At 42.9% G+C, this 23945-nt stretch overlaps 1 protein-coding gene across 1 annotated transcript; it reads left to right on the top strand.

Annotated features, from left to right (window-relative positions):
- Positions 1 to 4084: 4084 nt before the first annotated feature.
- Positions 4085 to 17612, top strand: col1a1a (collagen, type I, alpha 1a). The gene is made up of 49 exons (XM_087810074.1): positions 4085 to 4312; positions 5508 to 5699; positions 5881 to 5903; positions 6047 to 6082; positions 6534 to 6626; positions 7327 to 7398; positions 7460 to 7504; positions 8603 to 8656; positions 8731 to 8784; positions 8864 to 8917; positions 8987 to 9040; positions 9120 to 9173; positions 10069 to 10113; positions 10178 to 10231; positions 10296 to 10340; positions 10431 to 10484; positions 10624 to 10722; positions 10792 to 10836; positions 10906 to 11004; positions 11084 to 11137; positions 11211 to 11318; positions 11403 to 11456; positions 11532 to 11630; positions 11705 to 11758; positions 11823 to 11921; positions 11998 to 12051; positions 12127 to 12180; positions 12241 to 12348; positions 12417 to 12461; positions 12889 to 12987; positions 13060 to 13167; positions 13271 to 13432; positions 13524 to 13577; positions 13654 to 13761; positions 13837 to 13890; positions 13966 to 14019; positions 14095 to 14256; positions 14331 to 14438; positions 14504 to 14611; positions 14680 to 14733; positions 14834 to 14941; positions 14998 to 15051; positions 15113 to 15220; positions 15302 to 15355; positions 15429 to 15536; positions 15610 to 15889; positions 15954 to 16144; positions 16206 to 16448; positions 17028 to 17612. Exons 1-49 carry the CDS (start codon positions 4231 to 4233, stop codon positions 17172 to 17174), a joined length of 4347 nt encoding a protein of 1448 aa, XP_087666200.1. The 5' UTR covers positions 4085 to 4230; the 3' UTR covers positions 17175 to 17612.
- Positions 17613 to 23945: the final 6333 nt, after the last annotated feature.

Here is a 23945-nt window from a genome sequence, read left to right as displayed (position 1 = left end):
AACAGGAAGTCAACCTCGCTAGCTCAATTAGCGCTAGCATGCTAACTTTAAATCTTTTTTCTTCCTCTTAAAAAAAACTACGCTCGAGTCTTTTCACACTCGGATGCAAACGCACACAAACACACTCGCGGACACACTGAGAAGTGTCAGAGACGACCGACAACAAAGTGTGAAGTCTGTGAACATGTAGTCGACAAACAAGCGCCGGTCTCGGGGGCACTCGGGACACGTTTAACCTTCAAACTTACATATTTTTGTGTTTTTGAAGTCGCAAATCACTGTTTTTCTGGCACCGGGCACCGGGCCACGGCCATCCGTCCATCTGTCTGCGGCCGCGGTAATACACGTAATATAGGCTCAGAAACAGAAGTACCTGTAATGACAGCTGCGCTAATGTGAGGCCTAAACAACAAAAAAAACACATTAACCTCCACGAGCGGCGGCGAGCGTGTCATTTGTGAGTTTCCGAGAAGAGAAAAGAGGATGTTAAGCATGAGAAAATATTCAAAGCATCTCTGAGGTAATGACTGTCATCGTGAAGCAGCAGGTCCGAGTCTTACGACCTGGAAATGAACATTAATCTGAGCTCAGTTTGATGAAACTACACCTTATTACTGCTGGACATTCAAATACTGTCGCAACATGTGTCAATAAAGAGTAAAAGTTATAACCGGTTAATAATATATGGTTACATGAAACATTGACGCTGGATAATTAGATCAAAGATGTAGTTAAGATAATTAAGATAATAAGATAATTTCAGCTAAAGTTAGCACAAAGAGAGTTGTTGTCAACAAGCAGACGGCTAACTATAGAAGTTAACAGTCGAGCGTCCGGTTGTTTAAAACGTTACGATATAAGTTTAATATTACCTTTCAGGAAAATTGTATAAAACGGCAACAATAAACATAATATATTTACATAGGTTTTAATATACAACCGTATAAAAAGCAGGAATAAGATAATTCAATGTATTAATAATGGAAAGATAAGTTATATTATCTTTTGTTGAGATTTTTAAAATAGATAGATACTATTTAGTTCAGTAAATATAGAAAAAGTAAAGAGGTTGTTGTTTTTATTCTTGGTATTTGCGGTCGCTAATGCGCTAAATCTCCTAGCATCTTGTTAACAAGCAAGCGGCCAACTATAGAAGCTAACAGTGGAGCGTCCGGTTGTTTAAAATGTTATGATATAAGTTTAATATTACCTTTCAGGAAACTTGTATAAAACGGCAACAATTGTATTTACACAGGGTTTAATATACAACTGTATAAAATGTTGTCGCAGGAAGAAGATAATAGTGCATTAATAATGGAAAGATAAGTTATATCAGCTTTTGTTGAGATTTTTTAAATAGATAGATACTATTTAGTTCAGTAAATAAAGAGGTTGTTGTTGTTATTCTTCGTCCCGTATTTGCGGTCGCTAATGCGCTAGCTCTCCGAGCATCTAGCTAACAATCAGGCGGCTAACTATAGAAGCTAACAGTCGACTGTCCAGCTGCTTAAAAAGTAATGATTTAAGTACAACATTACCTTCCATAAAACTTAAAAACTGCAAAAACAGCAACAGCAAACTTCTATTTATATATAGTTTAATATATGACTGTATAAAATATTGTCACAGTAAGAAGATAATTCAATGCAATAATAAAAAAAGATAAGTTATATTCGCTTTTTTTAAACTATTAATCCTTCTAAATATTCAAGTAAGTTTTCAAAAGTGAAGAGGTTGTGCTAGCTCTCCTAGCATCTGCTAACAAGTAGAGACGGCTAACTATAGAAGCTAACAGTGGAGCGTCCAGGTGTTTGAAACACTATAATATATATATATTACTTGTGTTTTGTTTGTTTCCATGACTTCAGTCACCGTGTCATTATTTAACCTCTTAACGTGATCGTGCTGAGGGAGGAAACTTGAGTTCATAGAGGAACAAAACAAAGTTCAAAACCAACATAGTTTTTAACAAAAAAATATGAATAAATGATTTACTTTTTGGGGCATTTTTAGTGTTCATTTTCAACTCTTTCTACCACAAATAACAAATATTCAGCAGCAGTGACTCGTAGAAACATTGAATTAACTACACATGAAACTATTTATTTCAAATCCTTCATTTCTAAGCTGCTGTGACGAAGATTAAAGTCGTTCAACTATTGTCTTCGTGACGTTTCAAGCTCAGGGAAACGATGAGGTGGCGCTTTCCTTCCTTTTTTCTTCTCCTTTTCTTCCCCAAAGACAGATTGCATTCCATCTTCTTGGCTGGAAAAAAAAAAAAAGGAAAAGAGCGAGACACATGGATGAAGTGAAGGTATCGGAGAGAGAGAGAGAGAGAAGGCGTGGTGAGGCTCTGCTTGGCCAGCGTCAGACTCTGCAACGTGTCTGCTGGAGGAGAAGCTGCTGGTCTCCTGCAGATCATCTGCTCCATAATGTCTGTCTTCTGGATAATTACAGCTTCACCTGCAGCCTCCCCGGCGCTCCTGTGCGAGGGGGGGGGGTCCAGGAGCGTCCACATAAACCTTTATTTGCACCGAGGGGTGCTACAAAAAAAAAAAGGGCTTTTATTATTCACCGCCAATAACAATCATAACGTCAGCAACCCCTCAATTGAGCAGGTATTTCCAAACAGACGGAGAGAAGGAAGAACATCTGGTTCGCTCGGACGATCGTCCTGGTCACGGATCTATTCTGAGGAAGAAACCCTGAATAAAAGTTTAACCCTGAACGTGTGAGTCAGAGACCAGGGCCTGATGTGGCAGCAGACGCAGACCTCTGCCAAGCAGCTCCTTACTTTCCGTTGATGGAAATGATTTCATCCTTTTTTTTAAGCATTTGAAACAGAATAGATAGCAGTGAGCTCAGTAGTGTTCGCCTGCACAACACACACCGTGGTCTAGTGACCAAGAACACTTTCAAAACCACATGAAACTCCAGAAGAAGTTGAGGAAATACATGAATTATGGTCACAGATTAATCGCACTTGTTGTTTCTGAATCGGAAGTAGATTATTCAGCAGGTGAAGTCCGATCTGACTGGGAAATCCGCCGCTCGATTATGACCACCTGCGTTATATTCCGCAGATCCGTGGTGAACCATTAATTCTCTGCTGAATCGCCATCGATAGATACCAGGATTGCGATCGATTAAGACCCTAAAAACGAAGACTTCCTGGTTCTGGAAACCATTTCAAGGCGAGCCTAGAGATCCTGCAGTATTTCTTGATCATCGGTGACCAAGTTGAAGGACATTGGTTCGTTTTCTCAAGGCCTTTGCAAAAGAGTTTTCTACTTTTGAAGGGTGAGCAAGGTCCAGATTCACGGTTCTGAAGGTTTCTCCGAGAGCCTGTGGAGGTCGCAAGGGTTTGTGGGTAAGGAAAGGAGACGGCATCAGGGGGTCTTCTAGATATCGGGGGAAGATTTATGGGCTTGATCTTCATCCTGACGGTAAAGAAACGTGTATCAGAAGAAGATCTTGTTACGCATCCACCTCATATTATAATAAAAGACACTCGTCTGTCGTCGATCATGAAAATAAGAGCTTGTGTAAACAGATGAGATATAATTACACATTATCTCGTCCTCGCTACCTTCTCTTGGAAGTGAGATAAGAACGACGATCAGCAGATGTTTTTTTGTATTTGTCACTGGAACATCTGACTTCTTCACGAGGTCTCGGAGCTGGTCTGTGAGATCCCGCTGAAGCGTCATCTCTTCTTCTATGTTAGCGACGGGCGAGCCGAGGCCACACCAGAGACCAGATCAAACTTTAAGTTTGGACAAAAGAAACCAAGAGTGTTGCAGGAGCAGATCCTCCTCCAGCCCTCTGATGGTCTTCAGGATCGGGTTTCCTCCGGCTCCTCTGATCCCGACGTGTGCTATGGAATTATGGAAGGAGGTACCGTCTGTTTTTTCCTTCAGCTGCTTTTTTTTTTTTTCTTTGAAGGAGGGGTCCATTCTTGTCTTCCTTGAACGTGAGCGGTAATGAGGGTGCGTCCCAGGCCTCTCTTGGTCCCAGCGCCTCCCAGAACTGGAGGCTCTCATATAAAAGCCCCGCTGGAAAGTGAGTGTAGGCAGTAGGGAGTTTTCTGCTGGGGTCAGGAGGACTGTGAACAGACAAGCGGACCCTGCCCCGAACCCCCGTGTATGAGTGGAGTGTAGCAGGACGAAGACATCCCCAACTTTTTTCCCTCTCGCCTCAAAGAGTCTACATGTCTAGTGGCTTCTAGACATGTTCAGCTTTGTGGATATGCGGCTGGCGCTGCTGCTCGGCGCCGCGGTGCTTCTGGTCAGAGCTCAGGGCGAGGACGACCGTAAGTTCCACTGTTTACTGGACCTTCTCAGCAGCTTTTGCTTTTCTTCACTCTGGATATCTGCTCATCGGACCCTGACCTAGACCAGAAGAGAGTGATGTAGGATGGATGGATGGAGGGAGGGATGGAGGGATGGATTTATGATGGATGGATAAATAGATGGATAAATGGATAAATGGATAGATGGATAGATGGATAGATAGATAGATAGATAGATAGATAGATAGATAGATAGATAGATAGATAGATAGATAGATAGATAGATAGATAGATAGATAGATAGATAGATAGATAGATAGATAGATAGATAGATAGATAGATAGATAGATAGATAGATAGATAGATAGATAGATAGATAGATAGATAGATGAGTAATGCATCTTTAGAAGGCCTCTCTCTCTCTCTCTCTCCCTCCTTCCTCCCCCTCTCATCCCCCCCTCCCTTCACGCAGAGCAAGTCTCTGCAGGTTTTCTTCTGCAAACTTTCACCTCGGGGCGAGTTTTTCCTTCAGCAACTGGTGTCTCGTGTCTCGTGTCCCCCTAAAGATAAACTTAAATTCACTTTCAGAAGCTCCAGAAAACTGTCATATCTTATGGGTATTGTTTGATAAAAAAGATCTTCTAAGATGTCATGATTGTTAGTTGTTTATTATTTTTAAACAAACATCGAGTGGATCAGTCGCAGATTTAAAAAACAATCTTTCAGCTCCAGATATTTTAACTGTTTCACGAGACAAAAGCAGACTCGTCCAGATGTTTTTTCCATCACGACACGAAAGCAGATGTTGCTGACGCAGAGTGGTCCACAGCGCCGCCCAGCGGCCGCCGCGTGCGCCTGCAGCCACATCTGGCCGCCACGTCTCCTCTCTCCTCCCACTCCTCCTTCTTTTCCACTCTTTTTTTTCTCCCTCTAATGACAAACACATGGAGAGTGTTTCCAGCGGCGGCTGCCAAGAGAGCAGTCTGTCCGCTGGTCTCCCGGTGAGCTCAGCACTCTGGCATTCTGGGAGATTTATCAACCCCGAGCGGACCCCGCGAGCTGCGGGTCTAGAGGGTGGAAAAAGTGACTCTGAGTCCCGGGAGGAGTCAGGGGCCCCCCTCTCAGATGTCCCCTCTCCGGTCACAACACACGTTGCTATTAAAAAAAAACCCACAGGTGAAATGAAACTCACCTGTCCAGGTGTGTGTGTCCGCAGGCTCAGGTGGAAGCTGTACTCTGGACGGACAGGTGTTCGCCGACAGGGACGTATGGAAACCAGAGCCATGTCAGATCTGCGTGTGCGACAGCGGGACCGTGATGTGCGATGAGGTCATCTGCGAGGACACGACCGACTGCCCGAACCCCATCATCCCCCACGACGAGTGCTGCCCCGTCTGCCCCGACGACGGTGCGTCACCTGTGTGCACACAGACACCGCCATCTTAACACGATCACCTTCTTTTTGTTATACATATACATATATATATATATATATATATATATATATATGTATATATATATATATATATATATTATATTTGTTTAAACATGTTTCTAAGACTAAAATATGCCCTTTTTCTTGTCTGCAGGCTTCCAGGACGCCCAGGTTGAGGTAATTATCCATTAATCTGACAATCATTTTAAGAAACATGACCTACAGAATGGCGACTATAACTATAAACAAAATAATATCATCAATATTATCTGACTTTATTCTTTAGTGAAAGAAATATTAAACATGTTCTCCACCCACAGGGACCCACTGGAACACGTGGACCCAAGGGAGACCGGGTACGTCCACGTTCATTCCATTTGTTTTACTTTTTTCCTGTGATGTGTTGCTGTGTTTACGTGACAAATGAACACGAAATATTATAAATAATTCTACAAGAAAACACTAAATATGGAGCGAAACGTTTGATCACATGTTCAAACGTTAGTTCAATAAATAATGGAGAAAAGTTTATTCTAGGATAAAATATTATATTTAAACACGATCATAAAAATAACACATTTAGTTTTGTGTCTCTTGACTTTGATCGAGTCAAACTTCTAAATGTAACTTAAACGTAAACTCACCGTCTTGTTGTGGTTGATGACGTCACTTCTGGTGGGTCACATGACCAGGAAGAGACCCCTGCGTGAACACAAAAACATCAACGATTGATTAATTGATTTAATTGATTTAATTGATATAAAAGTCGTTTGTTTTATTCAAATAAACGTGTTTTTATGTCTCCAGGGTCCCGCTGGCCCCGCTGGTAACGATGGTATGCCCGGCATGCCCGGTCTTACCGGACCTCCCGGCCCCCCTGGACCCCCCGGCCTCGGTGGAGTAAGTTTTGTTTGGTTTTTGACTCATAATAAAAAAAAAGAACCAAATATTGTGGAGGAAGATTTTTACTTCGAATATCTTTGATCATTTGCTTCAAAGCATTTGAAGTTTCTGAGACATTGATCTGAGTTTATTTTTTTTTAATCTTAAATCTTTTTTTTATTTTTAATTGGGATTAATCAGATTGTGTCTGTTTTACAAATATACATATAATTCCATTTTTAAATTTTTAATTTACATGTTGCATTATTGATCTCTTGATTATCTATTTGCCATGTTAGCATGTGAAGCTAACATAAGTTAGCATCTTCCTTGCACGAATATTGCTCTTCCAGCTAATGCTAAACATGCTAGCCTTTTAGCATTTAGTTTAGCAGTTTAGTTATTTCTGTCTTCCTTTTAGCAACAATATTTTACCCTTGACTGCAACATTAGTACATTCTGCCTAAAACAAAACTCTTATCCACCATGAAAAGTGCATGAGAAAGACGCAACATTTTGTTGTTCTTCAGCTAACATGCTAGCTTGCTTTGCTAACAGGCTAAGTGGTTTAGCCAGTAAACATGAAATTATAAGAAAATATGTTTAGTTTTTTATAAGTTTAGAGTTGTTTCTTGATTATTTGATTGACTTATATTCCTTTTATTAAGATAAACAAATGAATTAATGACAACATCTAATCCACGCGTGTGTTCTTCAGAACTTCTCCCCTCAGATGTCTGGTGGTTACGATGACAAGTCCTCTCCCGCCATGGCTGTGCCCGGACCTATGGTAGGTCACATGACATGTGGTCACATGCAGAATCTCACCCTGGTCTGTCTGTGATTGACAGGGCCCTATGGGACCCCGTGGACCTCCTGGACCTGCTGGTTCAAGCGTAAGTTGACTTTTTCTGGTTTATAATGTGTTTGAAAGTGTCAGAGAATATTTACACTCAAACGAACATGTCCAGGGTTGAGTCGGATACATTTAATGTTGTTTTGAAAGGTTTATACGTTTAAATATGAATTTAAAATAATCACATAAATGATGCTAACAATGTCTTATTATTTTTTATGATTAAATATTGTTGTTTGTTGTTTATTTTAACACAATATGTTGTAAACATGTGTATTGTTTAACAAGGATAATGGTGTTGATTTATATGGATTTATTTTTTTTTAACTTTGACAGAAAAACATAATATATACATTTGAATAAATATAAACGTTTTTCTAGTAAATCAAATTTTATTTTATTTCTATTCTATCTTACAAATATAAATGAATATTTAACCTTGTAAATGTAGAAACTATGGTGCATTTCATATTTTCATTAGAGTTATTCTTATCTATTTCACATAATCAAAGAAATACTTAAGAACAAGTAACTGTATTGTTAACAAATTAATAATAATAAATTATATAGACTGCTATCAAACAATTGTATTTATAATTGATTTTATTATTTTGTTACCTTTTTTCTATTTTGAGTTTGTTTTTTTATCATTAAAGATATACTCACCCTTTCACATATGTGCATACTTGTAAACACAAATGTTTCTATTGTTGTTATTTAATCTAATTAATAGACACACAGAAAACTGCCTGGAAACACAGCCTCCTGATTGGTTTAGCTCTGGAGCACCACTAATCTGATTGGTCAAGCTCTCCGTCACAGCACGACCAGACTTTAGTTGTTAAACTATTGATTATTTTAAACCATTTCCTTTGAAACAATGTCAATAATCATATCCAGCTAAACACGCTAATGTCACAGCAACCAAAGTCAGACAGTGAGCAGCTCTGACATTTAAAACTAGACTATAGACTAGACTAGACTAGAATATAGACTTTGTTATTAATTTCCATTATTTTGTCAAATAAAGTCATTTATTGACACCAGAAAACACTAGCTAGTAGCTAGCATAGTTGCTAGCTCCATGTCAGCACAAACATGCTGTGGTATTTTAAACTATTTTTTCTTAACCTTTCAGGGACCTCAGGGATTCACTGGACCCCCTGGTGAGCCTGGTGAGCCCGGACCTGCTGTAAGTATTGTGACGACGCCCTGTCTTTGTGTCACATGACCTCTCTCATTCTGGTCACCTCTGCCCTCTCTCAGGGTGCTATGGGACCCCGTGGCCCAGCCGGTGCCTCTGGAAAGAACGGAGAGGATGTGAGTTTGGTCCAGTTCTGCTCACTTTAAAAAAAACCTTCTGTTTTGATCCTGAACGTCTTCTTCTCCATGATATCAGGGCGAGTCTGGCAAACCAGGACGTGGTGGTGAGCGTGGATCTGCCGGCCCTCAGGTGCGTCTCCTCCAGCGGAAGATGTTTTTACAAATGTCAGCGTTTTATTTACACCCACTTTTGTTTTAGGGAGCTCGTGGTTTCCCCGGAACCCCCGGTCTGCCCGGAATCAAGGGACACAGAGTGAGTTTAGCTGTGGATGAATCTTTGAGTCCGCGAGATAATTGACGAGATATTCATGAGGTTTTCATCTTGACCCCAGGGTTTCAGTGGTCTGGATGGAGCCAAGGGAGACTCTGGACCTGCTGGACCAAAGGTACAGACGCGGCTGGACCACAGTGGAGATAGAAAATGAAGGAAGACTTAAATATATTTGTATATTTTCATATTTATGATGAGGATAAAAGATCCGACCTGAACACATGCTACATCTGCATGTTCTTAAATATCAAATGTATATATTTCTTAAATGCATTTTTACTTTGTAAGTAAGTAAGTAAGTAAGTAATGTAACATATCATTTAAAAACATTAAGAGCAGTAATTTAAGTATCAACTAAAAGTGTTAAATATAACAAATATAACTCTCTTTTTAAAACATTCCTAAACATATTTATTTTGTTTAAATACACTAGTTTGTATTTACTATCAAAACCATTATTTTGTTTATTCAAACATCTTGACTGAGATCAAACCATATCTAACTTTTAATACCTTTTGTCTACATGTACAGTTATTTTTGATAAAATATATGAAGGTTATTGACTTTTATTGATATGTATACATTTAAATGACAAGATATTGAATTAAATATTAAATGTATTTTTATTTTCCTTCATCAAGTTTATCTCTTTGGATGATGTTTTCTTGTAATCTTATAAATATATATTCTATTGTCTTAATTAGTATTTTAATAATTATTTTAATTAACATTACAAATCTATTTTCTGTTCTCACAGTATAACTTGTTTTGTCCTTGTTGTTGTAAACATCCTTTAACCGATTATTACAATTGTTATTGTTTAAAATGTGTTAAGAAAGTTTATTTTATTAATTTGAATCATCTTGAGGTTTAATTCCTCCAGTCGAACATAATAACATGAAGACTGAAGACGAGTCTGAAATGACATCATTCCTCTCGTCTTTAAGTCCTAAAACATTTCTTCCAAAAGAAGCGACAGTCGTCCTAACGATGGTCTCACCTTCTTTCAGGGAGAGACTGGAGCCTCTGGCGAGAACGGAACTCCTGGCGCTATGGTGAGTGAATGGAGCGCCTCGTGTCTCACCTTCACGTTTGCTAACTTCTTCTTGCCCCTGTTAGGGACCTCGTGGTCTCCCTGGCGAGAGAGGTCGCACCGGAGCTACTGGCAGTGCTGTGAGTCTGCTCGTCTGAGTGTGGTGGATGAACGGGTGATGTAATGTTGATGTGTCTCCTGCAGGGCGCTCGTGGTAACGATGGCGCCGCTGGTGCTGCTGGACCTCCTGTAAGTACATCCCACACAACCCTGGTTATTTAACTTCACAATATTTGTGATTATTATTTCTTTAATGACTTTCATCTTTCTTCTCCTCAGGGACCTACTGGCCCCTCCGGACCTCCTGGCTTCCCCGGTGGCCCCGGATCCAAGGTGTGTTATGAGATCCTTTGTCTCTGAACTACAATATCATAGTTTTATTGTTATATCTCGCTTGAAGAAACCTCAAACAGAACCAGACTGACGGCTCATCACTGCATCTATAATTGACCACTGAACCTTCTCCGTACAGGGTGAGGCTGGTGCTCAGGGTGCTCGTGGAGCCGAGGGCCCCGCCGGAGCCCGCGGTGAGGGCGGCAACCCTGGACCCGCTGGCGCTGCTGGACCCTCTGTAAGTGGATCACACCAGACGTGTGCAAGAACTTCCCTGAACCGCTCATGAATGATTCTCTGCTCACAGGGAAACGGCGGAACTGACGGAGCCCCCGGAACTAAGGGAGCACCTGTAAGTATCTGACCAGAGTCTAGCAGTTTCAGTTCCCTGAACCCGCTCTCTGACGGCGTCTGTGCACAGGGTGCTGCTGGAGTTGCTGGAGCCCCAGGATTCCCCGGACCTCGTGGACCCCCAGGACCCCAGGGTGCTGTCGGTGCCCCAGGAGCCAAGGGTAACAATGTGAGTAGAGCCGACCGGACCTTCACCATTTGTTTGGACCCAAAGCAGCATTTGTTGACTTGTATCCACTGTCCCTCAGGGTGATGTTGGAGCCTCTGGAGCCAAGGGAGAGCACGGTGCCAAGGGAGAGTCTGTAAGTACACGAGCGGCTGAAGACGGTGCAGCTTTATGGAACCAGACTCAGACATTCGTCTTGCGTGCTGTAGGGTGCTGCTGGAGTTGCAGGACCCCCAGGAACTGCCGGTGAGGAAGGCAAAAGAGGATCAAGAGGCGAGCCCGGACCTGCTGGAGGCCGTGGAGCCCCTGGAGAGCGCGTACGTATTTGATCCCCCTCTGTACCCTAATATTATCACTGGCTAGTTCTCATAGGCCCCAAACTAAAACTGTTTCTGCTCCAGGGCGGCCCCGGCGGTCGTGGTTTCCCTGGCTCTGATGGACCTGCTGGAGCCAAAGTGAGTCAAGCAATCATTTAACTTTTCTTTTGTCAAAACATTATTTTTTAACTTTGAAATGTTCTGCTCTTTCAGGGTGCCACTGGTGAGCGTGGTGCCCCTGGTCTTCTCGGACCCAAGGGTTCCACTGGTGAGGCTGGACGCACTGGCGAGGCTGGCTTGCCCGGCGCTAAGGTGAGACTTTTCATTTGGTCCTCAATTTCTTCGTGTCCTCGACCGTCTCTGACCATGTGGCCTCGTCACTGTAGGGAATGACTGGCAGCCCCGGCAGCCCTGGACCTGATGGAAAGTTGGGACCTGCTGTAAGTCCATCATTGATCATGTCCTTCTTTGAGGAACTCCTCCTTACAACAAGTGTCTTTCCAGGGTGCCCCCGGACAAGACGGTCGCCCAGGACCTCCTGGTGCTGTTGGAGCCAGAGGCCAGCCTGGAGTGATGGGATTCCCCGGACCAAAGGGAGCCGCTGTACGTACTATCCCACACCAAAGAGCCTGTTTGAGCAGCACACAGAGCCGTCATGTCTTTTTGTTTTCCTTTCTAGGGTGATGGTGGAAAGCCTGGTGAGAGGGGAGTGATGGGACCCACCGGACCTGTTGTGAGTTCTCTTGTCTAACTGTGCTGATGCTGTCTTGAGAACTCTTGCCTCACTCCTGGTTGTCTTGACCCATAGGGAGCTCCTGGAAAGGACGGCGATGTTGGCGCTCAGGGACAGTCTGGACCTTCTGTAAGTACCATACTCTTGCCGGCGTCAACCTGGGATGAACCAAATGTGCCTCCTCTTTAGGGACCCGCTGGTGAGAGAGGAGAGCAAGGACCCGCTGGACCACCTGGATTCCAGGGTCTGTCCGGACCCCAGGGTTCTGTTGGTGAGAGTGGCAAGTCCGGCGAGCAGGTACTCATGCAGACTAGTGCGCTGCCGCATTGAACCACATATTAATGGTTGTTGAACGTGGCTTGTAGGGAGTTCCCGGAGAGGTCGGAGCTGCAGGACCTGCTGGATCCAGAGTAAGTCCTTCATCTTCTAACAAGATCAAACCAGTCTGGTGACCTCAGCAGCGTGAAGTCCAATCAAATACATCTTTAGAGGGTTTGATTGAGGTCTGGCGTTTCCCTTTTCAATGTCAACAATTAACTGTAGACTCAAATAACCCTTTTTACTGTATTTTTGTTTATGTTAACGTTAGTATTTGTATCACTCGTACAGTATTATTCACTGTACTTTATTCTGATGCCTTGTTTTATTTCTCGAATCCCCTTAAATAGATACATGACCCCTAACCCTACATACATAAGTCACATTATTTATCTTTAACCGAAAAGCAAACGAGAAAAGTTACTTGTGTAGCGCATCTTTGCAAGCTAATGCTAGAAGGCTATGATGCTAAGTAGGGCTAATGTGCCAGTTAAGCTGACTCTCTCCTGCCCCCTTCAGGGAGACAGAGGATTCACTGGCGAGCGTGGTGCACCTGGTGTAGCTGGACCTGCTGGTCCTCGTGGATCCCCCGGATCCGCTGGAAACGAAGGCGCTAAGGTAAATGGCAACGATGGATAAAAGTCAGTCCTTTCAGATCTGGACTCATCTGGTTTCTTCTCTTGTTCATAGGGAGATGCTGGAGCCTCTGGTAATCCTGGTGCTCAGGGTCCTCCTGGACTTCAGGGAATGCCCGGTGAGCGTGGTGCTGGTGGTCTTCCTGGACTGAAGGGCGATAGAGTACGTACCTCCTGACCAATGGACCAGTTAAACCCAAAGTGATCTTCGGCTTTGGTTGCCCTTCACAAGTCCTGCATCTAAACCACAAACTGCTCCCCACCAGGGTGACCAAGGCGCTAAGGGTGGTGATGGCGCTCCTGGCAAAGATGGTGACCGTGGTATGGCTGGACCTATTGGTCTTCCCGGACCTGCTGGTTCCCAGGGTGACAAGGGAGAGCCTGGACCCGGTGGACCTGTCGGACCTGCTGGTGCCCGTGGAGGCCCTGTAAGTCATCCAGAGTCTTCATGACCTGGCGATATGTTCAGAGACCCCTGGCTTACTGTCTGACACCTACTAACACCTGACCATCTTTTAGGGTGAGAGAGGAGAGTCTGGCCCACCCGGACCTGCTGGATTTGCTGGACCCCCTGTGAGTGTTCTGAAAAAATGACTTATCTCCTGTTGAAAGCTTTCATGTGCCTGAGGTGTCAAACCTTCAACCTCAGGGTGGTGATGGACAAGCCGGTGCTAAAGGAGAGGCTGGAGACAACGGTGGCAAGGGAGATGCTGGACCACCTGGACCCTCTGGACCTACTGGTGTCCCTGGACCTCAGGTATGACACCCGGGGTTCACAATCGGAAAGTGCGAAACTTGAATCCTGCTTGACCAAAGTATCTTCTTCCTTCAGGGTCCTGCTGGAAACACTGGCGCCAAAGGAGCTCGTGGAAATGCTGGTCCTCCTGTAAGTGGTCCTGTAGCCTTCAGCTTAGACGCAGTTAAGAGCGACGCTAAATATGATTCTCCACCTGCTGTGTAGGGTGCTACTGGCTTCCCTGGAGCAGCTGGCCGAGTCGGACCCCCCGGCCCATCTGTAAGTCCACCATAACTGCAGCCATTAGAAATCTATGAAACCCTTCCATCATCTAAACATCACATCCTGATGCAGGGCAATGCTGGACCTCCCGGACCTTCTGGACCCTCTGGCAAGGAAGGACCCAAAGGAAACCGTGGTGAGACTGGCCCATCTGGTCGTCCTGGTGAGATCGGTGCTGCTGGAGCCTCAGGACCTGCTGGAGAGAAGGGCGGCCCTGGAGTCGAGGGTCCTTCTGTAAGTCCCTTTCTTTGCACCCGACAGACCTGGAGCGAAGCACTTGTCTCAATATCCTGTGTCTTTGATTGCAGGGAAGTTCCGGTATTCCCGGACCTCAGGGTATTGCTGGACAGCGTGGTATCGTCGGTCTGCCCGGACAGAGAGGAGAGAGAGGATTCCCTGGCCTGACTGGACCCTTGGTGAGTCATGAGGAAAAGAGGAACTCTCAGAGAACTCTCACTCATAATATCCCGTCCTTTTTCAGGGAGAGGTTGGAAAGCCCGGATCTTCTGGACCCGGAGGTGAGCGTGGACCCCCTGGGCCCATGGGACCCTCTGGACTGGCTGGACCCCATGGCGAGGCTGGACGTGAGGTAAATGACTCTTTTGTAAAGACACGTCGGTTAGCACACCTTTACTTGAACCTTTGCCTTCGTTGTAGGGATCCCCCGGTAATGAGGGAGCCCCAGGACGTGATGGACCTGCTGGACCCAAGGTGAGTCACTCCATGATGATCCATCCCTGCAGACTCTTCTTGATATGATCCCTATAAGTACCAATGGCTGAGACATTTTCTGTGTCTGTTGCTGGTTTAGGGAGACCGTGGAGAGGGTGGACCAAGTGGAGCCTCTGGTGCCCCCGGACCCTCTGGTGCCCCCGGACCTGTTGGACCCGCTGGAAAGAGCGGTGACCGTGGAGAGACTGTAAGTGACTCTGTGGTCATTGTTGTTGCTGTTGTCTTGATGTCTTTCTGCTTCAGGGACCCGCTGGTGTTGCTGGACCATCTGGTCCTTCTGGACCTCGTGGACCCAATGTAAGTATCCATGACGTGTATTTGTTGACTCCTGCGTGCTGAGTGTGGATCTCGATGGCAGGGAGCTGCTGGTCAACGTGGAGACAAGGGAGAGTCTGGTGAGGCCGGCGAGAGAGGCATGAAGGGACACAGAGGATTCACCGGCATGCAGGGACCCCCCGGACCCGCTGTGAGTGTCACACACACACACACACACACACACACACCCGCCACATATACACGGCATAACCTCTTCAAATGTTCTTCTCAGGGATCCTCCGGAGAGCAAGGACCTTCTGGTGTTTCCGGACCTGCTGGACCCAGAGTGAGTTGGACTAAGTAGACTGTCTAGAATGTCTTAGGGTGGAACTTCCTTCTAAACTCCTTTGCCCTTCCAGGGACCTTCTGGATCTGCTGGTTCTGCTGGTAAAGATGGTATGAGCGGTCTCCCCGGACCTACTGGACCTCCCGGACCTCGTGGTCGCTCTGGAGAGATGGGACCTGCTGTGAGTTGACTGAACCATCAGAAGGTCTTGATCAAAACGCGATGTACTTATATTTGTCTTCTCCATTCCTTAGGGTCCTTCTGGACCCCCAGGACCTCCCGGTGCACCAGGTGCCTCCGGTGGTGGATTCGACCTTGGCTTCATCTCCCAGCCCCAGGAGAAGGCCCCCGATCCCTTCCGTATGTTCCGCGCTGACGACGCCAACGTTCTCCGTGACCGCGACCTGGAGGTGGACACCACCCTGAAGAGCCTGAGCCAGCAGATCGAGCAGATCCGCAGCCCAGACGGAACCCGCAAGAACCCCGCCAGAACCTGCAGAGACCTGAAGATGTGCCACCCAGACTGGAAGAGCGGTGAGTCTCTCGGCCCCACGGGAGTCTTCTGAGTTCTCTGTGCCTGACACGACCTGTTCTACAGGAGAGTACTGGATCGACCCCGACCAGGGCTGCACTCAGGACGCCATCAAGGTCCACTGCAACATGGAGACTGGAGAGACCTGCGTGTCCCCCACTCAGCGTGAGGTGGCCAAGAAGAACTGGTACCTCAGCAAGAACATCAAGGAGAAGAAGCACGTCTGGTTCGCAGATGCCATGACCGGTGGCTTCGAGGTCAGTACCTGAGGAAACCAGATCGATGGAGTCCTAGTTCCTAACGTCTCGTCTCCCGCAGTTTGAGTACGGAAGCGAGGGATCTCAGCCCGAGGACGTCAACATCCAGATGACCTTCCTGCGTCTCATGTCCTCCGAGGCATCCCAGAACATCACCTACCACTGCAAGAACAGCATCGCCTACATGGACGCCGCCACCGGCAACCTGAAGAAGTCCCTGCTCCTGGGAGGCTCCAACGAGATCGAGATCAGAGCCGAGGGCAACAGCCGCTTCACCTACAGCGTCCTCGAGGACGGTTGCACGGTAAGATGTTCTTCCATTAGACAACCCTGTAGAGACTATGTATTCTAGTAAGTTAGTCATTTATATCTGTAGATCTTCTTCAGACCAGGGTCACAAAAAACTTGAACAATCAAAACAATACTCACTAAAATATATACTTTAAAAGATCAAGATAACACCAAGAACAACTCAGAGAATCAAGGAATAGCTCAAATAAAAGTGTCTTGAGATGTTTCTTGAAGGAGTCAGTAGATCATCAAACACACAGAGAGAGTCTGTAGCGTCAAATATCCTGGTCTTGTCTTTCGAACAAGTCTTGATACAGTCAGTCACAGACCTGTGATCCAAGGTATCACATGTTCTTGTCTCAGACTCAGACAATCAATCCTAATGTCCAACCCCAGTATTCTGCCCCCTGCTGGCTGTATAGTCGGACAAGATATTTGGTCTTGTGGTTCATCAAACCACAGATCACTTCCAATGAAGGTCTTTCACCTTTCCTGGACTTATTGTCCCGGGTCTCTGGAGCAGCAGATCTAAGTCCCTGGAGTCGATGTTCATGTTCTGACCGTCCTTCTCCTTCTTCTTCTTCTTCTGCAGTCTCACACCGGCAAATGGGCCAAGACACTCATCGAGTACAAGACATCGAAAACAGCTCGCCTGCCCGTCATTAATATCGCTCCTATGGATGTTGGTGCTCCAGACCAAGAGTTTGGCCTTGAAATCGGACCCGTCTGTTTCTTGTAAAAAGAGAAATCTGGACTTGAAATTGTTGTGGTGCGCGTGTGTGTATGTTTATTTTTTTCTAGCAGTCATCTCTCCTCTTAAAAGAAAAGCCACCAGCCCATCTCTAAAACCCCCCCCTCATCTCGACGGTGCTCCAAAACAACCCTGCACCTCCACCACATGGCGGCGCTGCGGACCCCCCAACCCCCGCCCCCAGCGAGCTCGCGTTTTGGGACCACTACTTTTCTACCAACACCACAGAAGACATTTTGTTTCACTGGCAACAAGAAAGTAATATATGCTTCTGTTACGTGTCAGAGCGTGACCCCCCCGCCCCGGAGGGTCTCCCACCCCGGCCCCCCCTGGAGTTCACAGATACACACTCGTGAGGAATAAACGGACAATCCCAACAGAGCAATTTCTTTGTACCAGGTGTTGATGAATAAACGGTGAAACTGATGTTGTTGTCGTGGCGACTCGTTGTATTGTCCCATTAAAAAAGATCCCGAGCAGCAGCGGCAGTGGAACCTTTTCATTCTTAGACAGGATCCCACGACTACCTCAAGGAAGACCGGGACCACCGTGATCCCACCGGGGTCGTGTCTGTGGCGCCAGCGATAACCGGGCCGAGGTCTTCTGACACGGAGCAGAACCTTTTAAAAGTCACGGTGCTAACATTCTCCCGATCACACCCTCGGTGCTAACACGGGCGTCTTGACGCCGGAGACAGATGTCAATCAATCTCGTTCCTCCCGCCCCTCGAATCCGGACCATAAACCCCCTTCCTATCCTAGGGAAGCACCACAAAGATCTGTATTTTGTACATGTATAATAATTTGAGATGTTTCTAATTATTTTGATGCTGAAATAAAGCATGTTAAGTGGTCTCACCATGAATCCTGCCTCGCTGCCTCACTGACTGACCCCCGCAAACATCATGACCCCTGGGTGACCTGTAGTCGCTGAACCCACCGAGCCCAAGACTCCTTGTTCGTGACTCGTCCTGGTCTAAAGCCCCGAACGTGGCCTCTGTCGACCCTAAAGGGTTTGACAAGAAGACAAGTCTTTGCCGGGATCTTGACCCACCAACAGATGGTCCTGGTCCTGGACTTGAGTCCACCAGCGCGTGGATCCCTCGCGTCTGAACCTAAAGACCCAGAAGTTCTTTATCTGACCTGAGCTAACCGGACACGTTTAAAACAGAGCCGAGGTCTCACAAAGTCTTCCTGGAGTCCAGGTCCAAGAAAGTCTGGTCCCAGATAGTCTGGTCTGAGACCATTTCAAATCCTCGTTGAGCCACAAAAATAGTTTTTAACCGATTTTTGTCTTGATTCTTAATTCAAGAATAATTGAACGTTATTCTTCCATTAGTTCATATTTTTATGACTCTAAGTATTTTATCTTCCGTGATTTATTGTGTTTTTATAGATGTTTATTTTAATCACATCGTCTATTTTCTTTTTAAATTATGGCTGTAGATACTTTATTAATGTTATAAACTTTAATATTATCAACGATTATGATTTTTTAATCTTAATTTATTGTATTTTATTTGTTTCCTTCGTGTTATTTCATTGGTTTATTATGTAATGACATCATAACAACAAACTCAGTTCTTATCATTTTTGTTTAAATGCTTGGATTTCTTCTTGTATTTGAATCGTTTAAACTTTTATCAATCCGACTCGTTCCTGAAATGTGGTCGATGTTCTAACTTTCTTTTATCTCTTCTACTCTTTCTTCTCTTCCTCTTTTTCTACACTTTTATTCTCCATTCACTTGAATCTTCAACTCATGTTTCGACTCATGTTTCGACTCCTTCACTTTGACCTTCAGGTACTTTCATGTACTCACACCTGGAAACTTCAACTTTACTTCACTTTTGTCTACTTACTACTACTAATTCTACTACTAATTCTACTACTACTTCTACTTCTAATTCTAATACTGATTTTAATAATTATTATTCTACTACTACTTCTACTTTATTACTAATTCTTTGACTACTTCTACTTCTACTACTACTTCTTATATTTCTACTACTTATTCTACTACTGCGTTTACTACTTATACTTGTACTACTAATTCTACTACTAGTTTTACTAATTCTAACTTTACTACTAATTATACTACGACTTATACTAATACTACTACTTATTGTACTACTAATACTACTACTACTTTTACTACTTGTACTTCTACTTCTAATTCTACTACTGCTTTTAATAATTATACTTCTACTACTAATTATACTCATACATCTACTACTTATACTTGTACTACTAATTCTAGTATTAGTTTTACTAATTATTCTACGTTTTCTACTCCCACTACTTCTTCTACTACAAATTCTACTACTTCTTCTACATATACTATACATTCTACTACTTTTTTCTTATTATTTTTCTTCCTCATCTTTGGATTCTTCGGGTTTTTTTTCTTCTTCTGAACTTTTTTCAGTTTATTTCAACGTCTTCACATCAGTCTTTTTCCTCCATTTTGACCTTGAATACTGATCCAATACTTTCAACATCTGCAGCAGGTTCACGCTGCATCTTCTAGTTAAAGTTTAATATTAACAATTGAAGTTTTTGCTCTTCATTTGTCGTTTCGTCAGATCTCGTGAGATCTCGTGGATTCTCGCGTGATCAGTCAGACGTTGACACGAGAAGACAACGAGCTGAAAAAGCAACATTTAAATGTTCACGAGAGTTATTGAGGAAATAAGATAATAATAATAATAATACTTAGGAGAGTAAAGAACCCCTCGATTCGCCTGCAGACAACGAGGTATTTGTTACTTTGTATCATTTGTTTCGCTCGTTGCATCGATGGATAAACTTTATTGTTATATTTTTGTATGTTATATGTTGTATTTTATATGTTGTATGTTATTTTTAAGTTTCTGTTCTATTTACACATTTACTTTTGTTGTTCTCTGAAGTTTTCACGGTGAACTTGAAGATCAAACTAAAGTATAGCAGTCGCTAGAAAACCACGTGTTTACTTACATTCATTACATTCATTAAACTTTAATATTTGCAACAGAATTCTACTTTATTTTATTCATATTTTTTTATTCTTATTATTCCATTGGTTTATTTTCTAAAGCCACAATAACAAACTACAACATTGGTAAATAAAAATAACTTTCTTTAAATTTGAAATCAATTGACAAACTTTTATTTTATATTTTTGTTTATTATTATCGTCACGAAACTATACTATTTTGTTGTGTATTTTTTAAACATAGAAATACTTTAATTCATTAAGTATTTTAATGTTTAACTACAGTATACAAGCTTCCTGTTTTATTTGAATATTAATTCACATTTTTACGTAACTTAAAAATGAAGTATTTTTCAAAGTATTTCTTCTCTGATCGTTGACAAATATTAATACAAAAGTGTGTCGTACCTTTGACGCTCATGTTCCTCCATAAATCCACTGATAATCCACAGAGAAGTTCCTCCCGATCTCACCCGGACCAGCCGCTCTCTGGTCCCAGCTCCGGTTCTGACCCGGACTCTTGGACCGACACAAAGACACGACTGTCCACCTGGTCCTGCCCCCCCGACAGGAATCTGGAATATTCCCTGAAAGATGTTTTTTCTTCTCTAGAGCCGGGAATGTTGTCCTCTAAGGTTTCAGGGACAGAGGAGGCTCTGTGTGTCGTGGGGACCCCGACTGTGGGGGGGCGGGCGGGGGGGGGGGGCACCTGGAGGTGATGGCAGACGGGTCTGAGACGGGTCTGAGCCTCGGTGTCACGAAGAAACCACCAAAGTATCTTCAGTTTAAATCTTTAATGTTTGGACTTTGAGGCGAAGAACAGACTCTGTTACACTCTGAGGTCCAGAGTTAGGAGGAAGCCCAGGGCGAGGCTGAGGCTGAAGCATGAAGGTCATCATGAAGGTCATCGGTCTGGACAGAAGCATGAGAAGGTCATCATGAAGGTCATCGGTCTGGACAGAAGCATGAGAAGGTCATCATGAAGGTCATCGGTCTGGACAGAAGCATGAGAAGGTCATCATGAAGGTCATCGGTCTGGACAGAAGCATGAGAAGGTCATCATGAAGGTCATCGGTCTGGACAGAAGCATGAGAAGGTCATCATGAAGGTCATCGGTCTGGACAGAAGCATGAGAAGGTCATCATGAAGGTCATCGGTCTGGACAGAAGCATGAGAAGGTCATCATGAAGGTCATCGGTCTGGACAGAAGCATGAGAAGGTCATCATGAAGGTCATCGGTCTGGACAGAAGCATGAGAAGGTCATCATGAAGGTCATCGGTCTGGAGGCTCCTTGACTGGACAGAAGGACGAGAAGTTGATGGTTCTGGACCTGGAGACCAACGTTGACCAGAACCTGGTCCAGGACGGTGGGGTTGTACTCCTGGTCCCTCTGTGGACCCAGGTGGGTGGAGAAGAACAGAACCTCCTGGATTACAGTTAGTCCAGTTTGAGTGACTCTCAAACCTCCGCAGGAGCCGAGGTCCAACACAAGGGAATAACAATTACGAGCCATAACATGAGATTCACATCTTAACGACACAAACACAAAAATATGAAAATCTTAGAAAATTGTTTTCATCGATTGATTGAAGTAACTTTTATTTTTATTTAAACAACTTTTCTTTGGATGAAGCAACTTTTTTTTTTCTAAAGAACTTTTTTAAATGATGCAACTTTTTGGATTTCAATATTTTTGAAGAGACACATTTTTTTCATGATTTCTTTGAAGCAAAAATATTATTTTTTTGATTGAAAGATTTTTTTTTTTCAATCAAGCGACTTTTTTTAAACAAATTATTTTTTTATTTAAGCGACTTTATTCAGATTTAAATATTCATTCGTTCTAACAACTTCTCCTTCAATGCAGTAACTTTGTTTTAAATATTTGTTTGAATTAAAATAACTTTTCTTTTGATTGCTTCATTTTTTCTATTGGATTTTTTTAAATAAAGCGATTTTTTTTGGCGATTTTACTTTTATTATTTCTTTAAAATGTTTTCCTATTTCTAAAAAAATGTTTTAATGATGCAACTTTTCTTTGTTTTTTAATTGAAGTATTTTTTCCATTCATTTTTTTATTTTTATTTAAACGACTTTTCCTTTGATTGAAGAAACTTTTTAATTTGAAAATACTATTTTCCACTGAAATAACTTTTTACCGTTTTTTTTCTGAAGCAACTTATTTCTGATTGAAAGATTTTTATTCAAACAACTTTTCTGTTTTTGATAGATTTATTTTATTTATTTTGGACCAAAACACGGATTTTGTTTGACAATAAAAAGTTTTTATATTTTTTACTGAATTTGATTCTTATTGAATCAACTTTATTGATTAAACGATGAAGAAACATATACTTTACTAAAGTAAAGTAAAAGTGATGATGGGCGTGGCTTAGACTCGCACGGCTGTGTGACGTCATTGACGACATGTCGACCCCGTGGACGGAATGATTGATTGATTGATTGATTGATTGATTGATTCTCACCGCGTCCACACACAGAACTGGACGAACCTGCCGAGCCCAGACCTGCAACATCTTCTTATGGATCCGAACCTGCGACAACACTCAAGTTCCTGTTGACCCAGTTCTGACTTGGTTCTGTTCCAGTTTAAACTGGTTTACACTGAATGAATTTGACTTAAATGATGACGTCATCATCACCAGACGAATCAGGTTCATTTGATAAAAAACGTGTAAACAACAAACAATATTCATCTAGTTTTAAACGTGTTTTCTTTCATATTTCACTAGTTATTGACAAATAATAGTAATAATAGCTTTATTTAGAACTAGACTGTGACGTGTTGATAATCAATAAAGGCGCTATATAAATAGAGATTATTATTATTATTATTATTAATTAATAGAATGAATACCATTGTATTTATATGTGTGAACGTTAAAAAATAATACTTATCTCGCGTTTGAATCGATAAATGACTTTGAGACATTATGATATTTTCCTTACACATATTAATGTGTATTTTATAAACAATGTTCGCTAAGATTATTCAGTGTATCGATCTCTTTTCTTTCACTTGTGCAGTGATCGACTCCAGCCAGCAGAGGGAGATGTTCACCAAGTTGTGTGTCCGTCGTCTTGTGAGTTAAAAAAATATCTCATGCGTTAAAAAAACAGAAAAAGTAAAAATGTACTTTTTAAAGTCTAGTTAAAACATGTATTTTGGATTCTCGGTGAACGTTGATCCTTGTTTGGTTCATTTTTTTAAAGAATGTTTCTTTTTTTTTTTTTTAAACATTCTGCTTTTTATGAGTGGAAACACCTGCTAGAATTTAACTAGATGACGTCATCGTGTTAATGGCTACATTCATTAACGTCATTCGTACTTTAAACGTTTAAATGATTATTCTTTTTTAATTTTTCTCGCGTCTATTAGATTGGTGGTTAAGTTATTTTTCGTTGCGAAAAAAAAAGATATAAATAAAGAAGAAACTAAAAAACTAAAGGGTTAAAAACCAGACTCGCCAACACACCTGCGCATGACTCACCCAGTCACGTGACTCACCGAGTCCAGCAGTCACATGACTCATGTTACAGTTTGTAAGTCAAGCTCTCTCACACACTTTCTTTTTTTAAACGGAAAGAAGGGAAAGTAAAATTTAAAACGGAACTATACATGTTAAATTAAACAGGATATATGTAATTGATAATAGGTTTATAATTAATTGAAAAAAGTAAAATATTTAACTTCAGTTTACGATCACGTGACAAGGGAGCCCCTCTTGCGCATGTGCGAACCAGGTGACGCCCACTGAGCA

This window comes from Callionymus lyra, chromosome 15 (genome assembly GCF_982586985.1).
Source record: "Callionymus lyra chromosome 15, fCalLyr1.hap1.1, whole genome shotgun sequence".
Lineage (NCBI taxonomy): Eukaryota > Metazoa > Chordata > Actinopteri > Syngnathiformes > Callionymidae > Callionymus > Callionymus lyra.
The sequence above is the reverse complement of the archived record's forward strand: the minus strand, read 5'-3'. Positions and strand labels throughout refer to the sequence as shown.

Bases quoted from the DNA above. Each gene is read 5' to 3' on its own strand.
- col1a1a (XM_087810074.1), top strand. From the start codon at position 4,231: ATGTTCAGCTTTGTGGATATGCGGCTGGCGCTGCTGCTCGGCGCCGCG. The intron at 11,759-11,822 runs GTAAGTCCATCA...GTGTCTTTCCAG, and splicing joins ATGGAAAGTTGGGACCTGCT to GGTGCCCCCGGACAAGACGG. The intron at 12,988-13,059 runs GTAAATGGCAAC...TCTTGTTCATAG, and splicing joins CTGGAAACGAAGGCGCTAAG to GGAGATGCTGGAGCCTCTGG.